This window comes from Epinephelus fuscoguttatus, linkage group LG16 (assembly GCF_011397635.1).
Source record: "Epinephelus fuscoguttatus linkage group LG16, E.fuscoguttatus.final_Chr_v1".
Lineage (NCBI taxonomy): Eukaryota > Metazoa > Chordata > Actinopteri > Perciformes > Serranidae > Epinephelus > Epinephelus fuscoguttatus.
Window position 1 is genome coordinate 5,401,502 of NC_064767.1, and position 13,132 is coordinate 5,414,633.

The window sequence follows — 13,132 nt, forward strand, 5'->3', positions numbered from 1 at the left end:
AAATACAATTTGCAGGTGTGTCTCTACCTTCAGCGAGTCCTTTTATTGAGATATATTGCTTGATTTATTTGCACAAGACCAACTAGTGAAAGCATGCACACACATTTTGAACTGAGTAACCTGTGAGTTTCACTGCTGACAGAGACAGCATTCAAAAAGTGAGTCTTTGCTGCCCTCTAGTGTACAAAGTGTAACACTGCACAACACAATCTTACATGCAAACACACATGTAAACTAAATGTTACAATATTCCATGATAAAGGCAAATAATGTTGTAAGTTCTGCTTTATTTGAATTTAATCAGTGACACTGAATTAAGGACAATTAATTAGGAAAAGTGATGAAATGTTTATTTTCACTGCACTTATCAATCATCTGGCTGGAGGATTGAACACTAGATGGTCAAAAGTATGTGGACACCTGTTTGTGATTCTCTCACATGTGACTTTTAACCCTTTGAAACCTGGACATCACTTTTCTTGTGCTTTCTTTTCAGACGCCTTTCGCAAGTACTGAAACCTTTGAACCTCTGAGCAGATTGGTGTGATTTCTTTTAGCCAACTGGTAAAACATGTTCCACAAATAAAAAAATAAATAAATTAGAAAATCATTAAAAAAAAAAAAAAAAAAAACAAGGGCAGAGACAAAAAATCTTTTTTATTTTTTAATATTATCATTACACTTTAAAAAATTATGTCACAGAATTATTAGAATTTTAAGCACTCTTTTTTTAAACTTATTTCTCTTTTTACTTATTTTTTTTCAGTTTTTGGGGGAGTCATTTGTTCTTTGCTACTCATTGCCTCTTCCCCATGTTTTTAAAAGAAATCAGGCCAATTTTCTGAGGTTTCAAAGGGTTAATATGCGGCTGTAATAGCTGCAAGCATGCATGCCTACCTGCTTTGTGTCTGCACATCTCATATATAAAAGTGGTTTTCATTTCTTTATCTTTGTGAGAGAAGTTTATGATATTACACCACCAAACTTCAATGAAAATGGCAAGAATAGCATGCGTGCTGGTATCTTTACTAAAGTGTATTAGGGAGAAATCCCCCTCATGCATGAATCTGTCATCAATAATGGCCTAATTTTACGCATGATTCCTGATAATGAAGACACAGAAAATAAAAATGCAAGGCAAAAATGGCATATTGTCAATATGCTTGAGAAAAACATGTTTTCAGGAGCGCTCATGTCTTATTAAGAGGAGCCAAGCTCCCCCTGGCTGCTTACTAACCTGTTTTCTGGTCTGTCCGTGACGTTGAAGGTGACACACCCAAAAAAGAAACCTAACAAAAAGCACACATACCCCACATAGCCAGAAATGCATACTCGTTTGCTTGTCGTGTTTAAAAAACCTGCGTACACGAGCTAATTTTGGTGGAAAAGCTGTGTATGTTTGCTTTTGTTTTTTCAGCACTGTGAGCATGATTTTCAAAGCTTCGTTCAAATATGGGCTGCTTACGGTCTGGCGCCTTGTGAAAGCAATAAATCAAGTTTAAAAAGTACCACTATCACTTGTGCACTGTGCTCAGGAACATTGCAAACAAAGCAAAAAGTGGGGAAAATAATAAGCTAGAGAGCAGCGTCACTGCAGATAAATACACCTTCACACACGTCTAGTGGGTCATAAGTTATGGGGGGGGGGGGGGGGGGGGCTGCCAAGCATAAATGGTGAGAGGCAGCCCCAAACCAAATATAAACTGAGGTATGTTGAGAGGGTTGTTAGGATGATTCAGCTGCTAACCTGCCACCTAATGGGAGATGTGCGACATTACAGTTTACCACTGTTGCTCCTTCAGTCCACAGACGGTTATTTCAGTAATTGAAGATTAGACGGGCTGTCAGCCGACACCAGAGGGTCACTGTGCGGGTCGTTTTCTCTCTGATTAGAGTGATTCCTAATAGAATGATGTGGAATGTCAATGGCTACCCTAATGAGATCCTGTAATCTCATTCTGACTTTTTAACCTTCACCTCTGTAAGCTACGTCTGGATGTGTTAGCAGAAACTGAGGGCAGACAGAACGGCACACAAAGCAGCCCATTTGGCGGAGTGGTTAACCTCGTTTAAACTGCTGCTCTTGTCCGCATCTTGCCATCAAGCACATAGATAACAAGTGACTATTAGTAAAATGAAGCCAGACGGAAAGTACGGCGATCAGGGCCTCACAGGTGTACCCATCCTTGTGTGAATGGAAATGCTGTGATGCAGTCGTTTATCAGCAGAGAAACATCAGCTTTAATCCAAAGTGTTCCTGTTTGAGCTGCCTGTTTATACTTCAGCGGCTGCTGGAGTGATAAATATGTGTTTGCCTTGTCTAGCTTCACCTAATTTCACACAGGTCCATACTTTATTTACTTGTTGTCAGCTAAAATGCATTCATGTAACTCAAAAATATACTATGCACAAGTTGTCAGCTACTGTTAGTAAACAGTACTGCCAGCAAAAGCAAAAGTGAAGACCAACACTAGCCTTGTGCGCTTGGCGTTTCACCCATCAGCACATTTTCAAGATGAGTGTCACCAACTCAGTGTCTGACCAAATGTCTCCCCTTCTGTTCCCAAGATATGACGCTGAGTAACAAGTAGAAAAGTGTTTTTGCAGAACATCCTGATGTCACAGTGAAGTTGACCTTTGACCTTTTGGATAAAAAAATGACATAACTTCATTATTTTATCTCGTCAGACATTTGTGTGAAATTTTGTCATAATTAGAGTATGAATTCTTGAGTCACGGACAAAACCATGTTTTTTGAGGTCACACTGACCTTTGACCGTCAAAATCCAATCAGTCCATCAGTCCAATGAATATTTGTGCCAAATTTGAGGAAACTCCCTCAAGGTGTTCTTGAGATATCGAGTTCAGACGAATGAGAAAGACACACGGACACAAGATGATTAACTGGTATCAACCTGAAGTATGAACACCAAATGTACATGAAATGTGTTCGGGCTGTCTGTGCAGACAGTAAGCTAATGATGTTTATGTACTTAGTTTCTTTTATTGTTCTATTAAATTTAAAGTGAGGGATAAAAACAATTAAAGGGATAGTGCACCCAAAAATGAAAATTCAGCCATTATCTTCTCACCCATATGCCGAGGGAGGCTCAGGTGAAGTTTTAGAGTCCTCACATCACTTGCAGAGATCCAAGGGGAGAGGGGGTAGCAACACAACTCCACCTAATGGAGGCTGACGGCGCCCCAGATTCAAACGTCCAAAAACACATAATTGAAACCACAAAATATCTCCATACTGCTCGTCCGTAGTGATCCAAGTGTGCTGAAGCCCCATGAATGCGGTGCCCATGTCTCACGGCCTTGGACGTTTTTCCAAACAACTTTTTATGTCGGGGCTTCAGGACACTTGGATCACTACAGACCAGCAGTATGGAGATATTTTGTGGTTTCAATTATGTGTTTCTGGACGTTTGAATCTGGGGCGCCGTCAGCCTCCATTAGGTGGAGGTGTGTTGCTACCCCCTCTCCCCTTGGATCTAATAATTGAAACCACAAAATATCTCCATACTGCTCGTCCGCAGTGATCCAAGTGTCCTGAAGCCCCGACATAAAAAGTTGTTTGGACTCTGTTTTTAGCCCTGAGACCAGCGAAAGTACGTGAACACACATGAGCACGGTGCCAATGTCTCACGGTCTCGCACACATAAGCGTGGTGCACAGTAGGGCAGTCAAAAAAAATTTGTTCGAAATATATTCAAATATATATATTTTTTATAAGTTCGAACCTAAATTTGATAATTCGAATATCATTAATAATTCATTAATACTATGAATAACGTCCGACCCCCAAATTCCACGAGATGCGTGTTGGTTGCGTCTGTGCACGCAGCGGACAACTAGCGCAGCCGTTCCGCAACGGAGCCGCATCCAGTGGAATTCTGGCAAGAGACGGAGGGAGAAGCACGGACGGGAGAGCCCGCTGCGCCAACACCACCCGCTGCGCTGTCCGCTTTGTGTGACCTGTTCAGGGAGACATACAGGGAGAGTGGTGCACCTGCTGCCTCCCTGCCTACCCTTTTTGAAGAAGAGATGAAACGTTACCAGAATGAGACACCACTGTGAGCCGACCAGGATCCACTCTTGTGGTGGAAAACTACGCACTGAAGTATCAAAACATTGCGGTCAGAACGGGTGTTTTCATCCGAGTGTCACGTTCATATTGCTCCAGCAATAACTATCTTATTTATATTTGTGTTTTTTTAAAATAACAATAATAATAATAATAATAAAAATTAATAAAAAAAATAATAATAAATTCGAATATTATTCAAACTCTACTAAATTAAAATATTCAAACTCAATTTCATGGTGCTTTTGACAGCCCTAGTGCACAGAGAGGCAGTCAGAGCTACAGGCTACAGTGAGGCTTAAAACAGAGTTCAAATGATGTTTTTCCAAACAACTTTTTATGTCGGGGCTTCAGGACACTTGGATCACTACGGACGGGCAGTATGGAGATATTTTGTGGTTTCAATTATGTGTTTTTGGACGTTTGAATCTGGGGCGCCGTCAGCCTCCATTAGGTGGAGTTGTGTTGCTACCTCCTCTCCCCTTGGATCTCTGCAAATGTTGTGAGGACTCTAAAACTTCACCTGAGCCTCCCTCGGCATATGGGTGAGTAGATAATGGCTGAATTTTCATTTTTGGGTGCACTATCTCTTTAATGTTAAAAAGGTAAGTAGGAAGCTAAGGCTTCAGCCTACATCTTTTTGGTCCTGTTTTTTGGTTATATATTGTTTTTTGTTTTTTTTTTAATGCTGAAAAACGCATTAACTTAATGTTTATGTATTGTCTATCTCCCAGAACATTTGAGTTTTATAAGCTGGAAAATGACCAAACTAAACTAAACTAATTGTGCAGACGGACGGACAAGCTAAAAAGATAATGCCTAATTTCTCCAAATTTGGCACAAACATTTACTTAGACTCAACTCAATGATGAACTGATTAGATTTTGGAGGTCAAAGGTCAAAGTCACTGTGACCTTGCATCCATCTCATTCCTGCAAACATTTTATCTCAGAACTTGAGAGAATTTCTTCAAATTTGGCACGAACATCTACTTGGACTTAACGATAAACTTATTAGACTTTGGAGGGCAAACGTCAAAGGACACTGTGACCCTACTATCTTGGTGCCAGCGTTGAACTGTGCTGACTGTATGGATCTTCTGTGTTGTCAGGGGAAAGATGTGTGAAGCATCAATGTTTTTATCGACATGAATGTTAACTGGTTCGTGGAGGCATACAACCCTGAGGCAGTAATTCTAGTTTAGGAAGATCCTGCATCGTACAGTATACCTTTAAGAATTCTGATCTTTTAACAGTATTGTCAGTAAAATCAGTCAACACAGGATTGATCAGAACCTTGTCTTATTTTTCAAAGGAAACACTTCCTGTCTTAAAATAGCCACAGGGGATTGACTCCTTCAACACAGCAAACAGCATGACCTTTTGTTTGAAACCACCACTAGTCTGAACTTCATTATTTTTGTCCCGCTAATGGTAAAAACCCAGGAATAGCAAATATTTCTCATCCAGCCGACAGCACTATTGTGTTCTGGTGTGTGAGGACCTCACAGAGCTGCAGACACAACTACAGCATGCAGTCAAAAGTGGGACTTCAATAGCTTCATAACAGTCAGAGGGACACATTTCACCATGTGTGCACGAATGCCAACAAAGGAAACCAGTCAAGTTCAGGAACACTTTTATTCTTGAAACTTGAAGTGAGTTTAACAGTCACAAAGTTTTTAATTACTCACAAAGCGTCACCTCTCAGTGCAGCTTGGATCGACTTTCACACCACAACATTCATGACGTGACTCATGCATTTTCATCCCACTTGTTTCTGTCTCATGGTCATCCACACACAAGACAGGCAGACTGGGAGTCTGCCTGAATGCCCTGACCCTTCAGCTCAGTGATAAAAACATCAGTGATGCTGCTCTGCAGCTGGCTGTTGCTCTTAGTCGTCAGGCAGTCCTGATCTTTGGGAAAATATGCTGTACTTGCTCCTGAAATTTGAAATGTTGCCGCTAGAAACAAGGAGAGGGGAAGTTAAGGTCAACTTCAGAGCTGCTGTATAAATATATAATGTGAGTTTCCTTGTACAGACAGTTTAAGACATAAAAAAGTAATAAAACATAACCGTGCTGCAGGATTAAAAGTGCATCTTCCTGCTCTGAACTCAGTAGTTTCCTTCAGACTCAGAAATTTGCAAATATAAATTAAATGCAACTCCAGGTTAGTTAATAATCCAGAACCTCACCGTTGCACACAGCCAGCGTGTTTCCTCCTACGTACTGAGTTTGCCATTTGAATCCCGTCTGCTCACTGCATTCCTCATAAATACGACTCCTCCTCAGGAAACCAAAATCATAACCCTGTGAGAGAAGATTCACATTATAATACTCATCCTTTTTTAAGAGACCTTTTTAGGGCTGACATCACAATGACGTCATTTTATTAGCAGGAGGCAAAACACAACTCTCCCCCACAGGGCTGTAGGCTACATAGGAGTCTGAAAATGTGGTCTTGTTGTATTATTGGCAGCCAGAATAGAAGGAGTCCTGGCTCCGTTGGTCAGTGTTCGCGTTTGTGGTGAGAAGGTGTTCCGACCTGGATGTGAAGCAACTGCAGTCACATGACACATTGTTTGGGTTAAACATGAGCATGTTACAGTCCTGGAGGATTATTAATGTGCACCTCCTCCTGTACTGCCTTAATATGCACATTCAGCACATCCAATGCATCAAAACATTGTTTTCTAGTTGGAGCCGCGTTTGCCTCGTTTTCAAACTGTATGCTTTGACTAAAATGAACAATGACAGCAATATAGTCCACGATGAGCAGCGCTAAAATCAACCTGCGTAGTTGTCCCTCCATTGTGACATTAGAAAGTGTCACATTTATCTTGCAAGTGTACTCTTCTTCAACGTTTGCTTTACTTCCTGGATTTTTCCCACATGGAAATTCTGACCAATCAAGAGCAGCTTTCTCACACAAGGCATTTGATCTGGTCCGCTTGTAAATGCTGCCGTGAGAACACCAACCAACTCTAGGCAATTATACAACTTTGGAACAACATGAGTCCCTGATTCAGACCAAAGCAGATGACTCTAGGTCTGAAAGCACCCTAACACTGGCGGTCCCGGAGAGTGAGACCTGACATGGTGCGTTGGTAAATTCAGTCTGACTCTCTACACTAAAATGAGAGCCCTGTTGGTGGAAGAAACGGAGCGTTAGATTTCCACATAAATTGACAAATGATTAAGTTAATCCCACATTCACTCCGCTCAGTGCTCTGCTGCTCCGTCTCCCCAGACAGAGTGTCCAGAGTGCGCTCTGCCTCTCTGAATTACCAAATGGAACATTCAGACAGCGCTCCAAATTTGTGAATGGTCCAGTATGTGCCAGAGTGCACGAGTCCACCTGTATCATCCTCCTCCACTGTTTTGCCTCCAGCTAAGCCCCACCCACCAAAATACATCATACTGTTTACTAACAGTGTAACAATGTATTGTCAAGCAGAACTATCCATACATTTATTAATATGTAAAAATGTATGCATCACTTACATGGCTGCAGAGCGGTTTGCAGTAGCTGTTGTTAGCAACTCTGACACATATCAGTCCTCCATTTTCGGGAACTTTGGCTTCAGGGCATTTCTTTGGCTCAGCATCTTGACAGCCTATAAATCAGAGATTATTCAATAAATAAAGACGATAAAACATTGAAGCTGTTTCTATTGTCATCTGCAGCCCTTTATTTATCCTTCAGGCTGAAGCTCCCCACTGCACTGACTCCCTTGTTAACAGAGTATCTGAGAAGTCCTCATTTAGTCTGATGAAATCTGGAGCTGCCTGCACGAGGAGCTTGATCTTTATTCAGCAAATTTCAGGCTCCCATGAAATGCCACAGCGATTACTACCTGCAAGAGTCCATCTGCAGACTTTACACAACAACATTTAATCTTAATCAGTGATGAGAGCATCTTCAGTAGATCGCACTCCTTCTATTTGCCAGGCAAAGTTCACTTAATCCAGCGTTCGACTTCGAGTGCCTTGACAAATGTGATAAATGTGGTAGACCCTGCCGCTCTGTGAGAGCACCCCCGCTTTCTGAAAATGATCATGTAGTCAGTGCAGTGTACTTCAGTACTTCTAGCTCAAGACGTAATTGTGACTGAGCGGAAAATTGTCCGAACACAACCATTGAAAGTAATACTACAGATCATATGAACCACAAATACAGAGTGAAAAAATAATGATATTATCTGTTATGATCATGAGAAGAATGTCACTTGTACTCTTCACCTTCTAACCTTTCTCTGTAGCATCTCTTCAACCATTTCAACGTCAGCCAAAACTCAATACTGACATCAGCATACATATAATCACTAGTCCATACCCATTGAGTGCACAGATGCCCACGTACAGTTTCACATGGTGTGTGTTTGGGATACAGGTCATAGGAAATTGCAGATTAAAGAGTCAGCTGAACCCATTAAGAAGAGCAATGTATTCAGACAGAGTGTTTGTGAAGTTGATAGTACGATTACTTTATTGAAAGTACAGTAGTACCATTGCCAATAGTGGGATAGTTAGTGGGCTAAAACTGTACATTAGTAGTTGAGGTAGCACATTGAAAGGCAGATAGTTAGTGTTTAAAAAACATTGGTCCACAGGGGGAGCCACAGCGATCGGTCACATTTTAGCCATTTTGAAGCATTTTTCTGTTGTTATAGCGCCACCCAGTTGCCAATTAGAGTTAAATTTCTCCAGTCACCTTGAGGCGTCCCGTTCTACATATCTACCAAGTTTAGTAAAAATCCATATGGCGGTTAGGCCTAGATAAGAAATGAGCTCTCTAGCGCCCCCATTTTGTTTGATGGGGTCAATAATGGAGGGGTCCCCTCAGATTATGTGTGGTCATATGCCTACAAAGTTGCGTGGTGATGGGTGAAACCCTTGAGATGTTATACACCTTTATGTGATGAGCCACGCCCTCCGCAATATTCATTGCCTTATAGAAGCTCAGTTTTAGGAAGTTTTCCAACTTTTGCCAAGAGGGAACTTTAGATATTGGTCCCTAGATTATGTTCACCCAGTTTCATGCAGATCGCTCAAACTTCCTAGGAAGGGATCCATTTGAAGTGTTTTTCAAAAAATTCAAAATGGCGGAAAATCTATATAAGCGGAAGTTATGGGTTCTTGAGGCAAATGTGTTCCTCATGAGGAGAGACATCTCTGTGCAAAGTTTCATGTCTCTACGACATTTCAATGGGTTGCTATAGCGCCCCCCTTTGGCCAATTGATGTAATATTGCTTCATTGGCATCCTCCCATGACCCTCTACCACTGTGCCAAATTTCACATGGATTGACCAAGTCAGTGAGGAGAAAAACATGGAACAGACACACAGACACACACAGAGTCGTTATATATTAAGATTAGGGCTGTCAAAATAACGTGTTCATTTCAATCGATTAATCAAAGAAAAAATAATGCATTAAAAAAAATTAACACTGATTAATCATGCTCCGTGGTGCCCTTTGATCATTTAAGGCCACAGAGGCTTTGTCACATGATGGAGGCAGATGAGACTGCGCTGCTCGGCCCCCTGAATGGAGCATTTACATTTCAAAAAACCCCAGATGGAGCTGTTGATAGGAGCAACGTTCTCGGCAGTCTCTGTAGTGAGGAATGTTGGTACCATCGGTGTACTGCAAGCGTGAAATATCACCTCAACGCAATGCTTTTAGCAGCAAACCCAGAGGTCAGAGTTCGTCAAGCCACACTCAACCAGGCGTTCAAACTGACTAACTCGACTTGTGACCAACTAACCACCTCCTTTACAAAATGGACTGCAGACCAGTTTCGGTGGCAGAGGAAACACCTGCCAAAATTAATTTGACTTGAACTTTTAATACTTTCACAGCATAAATTGACATATGCGATTAATTTAGATTGATTGACAGCCCTTATTATTATTATTATTATTATTATTAACAAAACATACAATGTAAGAGAATCTGAATTTAATATATACATATTATACTGTACATGTCATATACACATTACACATACTTATACTGTGTAATTTATATATCTTTATATCAATTTGCACCAATCAGCCAAGATATTTAAACTACCGACAGTTGAAGTGAATATCACAGATCATGGGTGCAGGTCGGGTTGCAGTGGGTGAGGCTTTGACTCAGACATAATGACAGGAAACGGGTCGTTCCTGGTACTGAGCTTTAAGGGTATGAGTGGTTGAGGGTTTTCAAAAATGGACCAGTGCAGAACTTTCTGAATTTTTCCAGCATGGGATGAATAAAGTCTCATCTTGTCTCCTCTCCTCTTGTCTTCTCTTATCTTAACAAACACAGATGTCTCTGTCTCACTCCTCTCCTACCTTTCAGCTGGTGTTTGTGCAGAATATCATTCAGACTCCTCAGGGTCAGCAGGATCTGAGCTGTCTCCTGTGTGCTCCATTCAGATGTCAGGCTTTCACTATTCTCTACCGCCACCTGTTGGTTCAGATCAGACACAACACATGTTTTTTCTCTGTATGACAATGTGGGATGATGATGTGGAAAGCAAACAGCAGCTTAAAAATATCACACTGTCTCATTTTCTGTTTGTTTGTGTGAGTACGGACAGCGTGAGCTACACGTGCGTGCATGTTACAGCTTCTCAAACACTGACAGATTACCTTGAGATGCTCGAGGAGCTGACCTGACGAGGTGCAGTTCTGAGGTAAAGATTCATGTTGAGGTGCAGCGGAGGACAAGACTGCAAACACACACACAAACTGCGTATAATATCCAACTTTTTACCTTTGCGTTATTTGTTTTAGCCGCACACAGTCACATGACGGTCTCCACTTCAGACATATAAAACTGAGATTACCTGCGAGTGAGCAGAGCCAGATAAGTGTTCCCTGTAATGCCATGGCCACTGAATCAGACTTTTTAGGACCCAGCAATGAAGGCAGAAAGTTGGGACAGGAGGATTTATTGACTCAGTCTGCGGGAGCAAAGTTTACAGAATTGGCCAATATTGTTATTTGCAGCCAAGATTGAAGTCTGAAGTGGATTGCCAACATTTCACAATCTTCCATTTCTAACCTATGATGCAACGTGAACTTTGGACCTGCAGAGGTGGATATTATTAAGTTTTGTGTACAACTCCGTTTCATATTTATTTGTGCAGATTTTTTTGCAACTGACACACAAATATTTCCTGATTTCTTCCAATAATGCATCATTTGTTCCACTGTGCATGTCCCCGCTTCGTGCTGATGGGGGAGCTGGTAGTACACACTAACCGAAGTAATAAGCCTTTGTACTGTTCGTCTTCACACAGAATGCCACCACCACTTCTTAGCTGTGAGCACATTATGAAGTCGGTATGAAATCCACACACACAAATGAACACAAAAGCCCGTCAGACACACTGGGTGACTCAGTGTCAGTCAGTAAGTTGTGGCGCGAAGGATGACTGTGTAAATAATTCACTGTGGATGTTATTCATTATGGATGTCTGACGATCTGGCAGCGGATGAATTATTGAAACTTTTAGGAAGAGTGATTGAGCTCATTAACACAGAGAATTGCCTTTTTATGTTTGATTTGAGGAACAAAGATTAGTCCTCCAAATGGACCTCGAAAGCTGTCATTATCTCGCCAGCGTGTCCTCTCACATGCTTCAATCCTTCGCCTTTTAGTCTGGGTTTCTTCTCACGCATTCAAAGACAGAACACAAAGTCACATTTTTCTTTAACGCGTTCATGTTATGTTACACACAAATCCATACAGCACAGCACAGAGAACTCCCCTGCTGATTGGACGATTACATTTAATGAGAAGAAAAACAAACAGTAATGAATAAATGAGCGCTTAAATCCATAATGTTCGACGTGTTGTTGTGGAAGCCTGCTGTTTATGTTCGTCAATCTGCTATAGAAGTGTGACACGAGCAGGTTATGCATATAATCATTTTGATGCATAAAGCCGCTGTGTAAAAACCTCTAACTTCATATATAAAAGTACAAGACACTCAGATGTGTGAGTGCCTGTAACTAGTGCTTGATAGTGTTACCAGTCACCACATGGTTTTGCCTTCCCGCTGCCATTCCTTAAGTTAGCTCCCTGTGTGATCACTAACTGTATATTTCCATCACTGTGTCAAAAGAAAACGGTTTTACTGATCTTACACAGTGATGGTTAAAGGGCAGATCCACTGATTTCACACATCAAAGTCTGTTTACAGGTCTTGCGGAGTACTACTGCATATGTAAAATTGTATAAAGCCTTTTGTGGCTCCAGAGGGAGCTGTGTCCATAAAGTCCATAAAATGCCTCAAGTGATGTCACTAGCAATGTAATGTAGGTGCCACATGTCAATAAGGAGGAAGAATGTGTTTAACCAAGAGAAAAAAAAAGAAAATTATACACAGTTCTCACTCCCAGGACGTCAAATACTGCTGCTTTGTCACTACTGATATCAAAGGCACCCTTTAGAATCTTTTTGAGACGCACTGGGCTTTTAGTTACCTCCAATGATAACCTATCTGCTGCAATACTTGACATTTAAAGCAGGACTTATACTTCTGCATCAAATCTACACCATACCTACACCGTAGCCTGACCTGCACCTCCTGAGAGATGTGACTACATGCTAGGCTAATGTATACAATGCAAAATGCCATAGGCTTGTGCTAATAATGTTAGCATGTTATATTTGTTTGGGAAACGTGCTTAGTATAATATAAGACAGTTGTTTTGACAGTGAAACCTGTGAGTTTGAATGGAGCCAATTTGTGTACTCGTGTTCGAAACTGTCTCTATTAAGTCATGTTTAATGTGTGTTTAATGTGTGTTTTGAATCAGTTAAACTTTACAGCACTTTACAGAAACCCTGCCGCCGGCTAGTGTCCTGTAGGTGTAAGTGCAGATTGACACAGACACACCACTGTACAAGTGCTCACAAAAGGCGAAGGCCACATGCGTAGGCTGTGCATAGAGCTGAGTATAAATCCACGTTAAAGCCACTAATGTAGTACAAATATCAACAAAGTCTTGTTTGAGACCAAAAGTCAGTAGTG

The 13,132-nt window shown here is 41.2% G+C and overlaps 1 protein-coding gene across 1 annotated transcript; it reads right to left on the reverse strand.

Annotated features, from left to right (window-relative positions):
- Positions 1-5,766: 5,766 nt before the first annotated feature.
- Positions 5,767-11,048, reverse strand: si:ch1073-126c3.2 (uncharacterized protein LOC555816 homolog). Its single transcript, XM_049600232.1, has 6 exons — positions 10,937-11,048; positions 10,740-10,819; positions 10,440-10,554; positions 7,599-7,711; positions 6,290-6,404; positions 5,767-6,056 (listed from the first exon to the last, which is right to left on the reverse strand). The coding sequence occupies exons 1-6, from the start codon at positions 10,977-10,979 to the stop codon at positions 5,881-5,883; spliced, it is 642 nt and encodes a 213-aa protein (XP_049456189.1). The 5' UTR covers positions 10,980-11,048; the 3' UTR covers positions 5,767-5,880.
- Positions 11,049-13,132: the final 2,084 nt, after the last annotated feature.

What these genes read in the sequence shown, in the direction of transcription:
- si:ch1073-126c3.2 (XM_049600232.1), bottom strand. Translation starts at nt 10,979, where the DNA reads ATGGCATTACAGGGAACACTTATCTGGCTCTGCTCACTCGCAG. An exon ending in GCACAAACACCAGCTGAAAG is followed by an intron (nt 7,712 to 10,439) that starts GTAGGAGAGGAG and finishes TCTGATTTATAG; the next exon opens with GCTGTCAAGATGCTGAGCCA. An exon ending in GCAAACCGCTCTGCAGCCAT is followed by an intron (nt 6,405 to 7,598) that starts GTAAGTGATGCA and finishes CTTCTCTCACAG; the next exon opens with GGTTATGATTTTGGTTTCCT.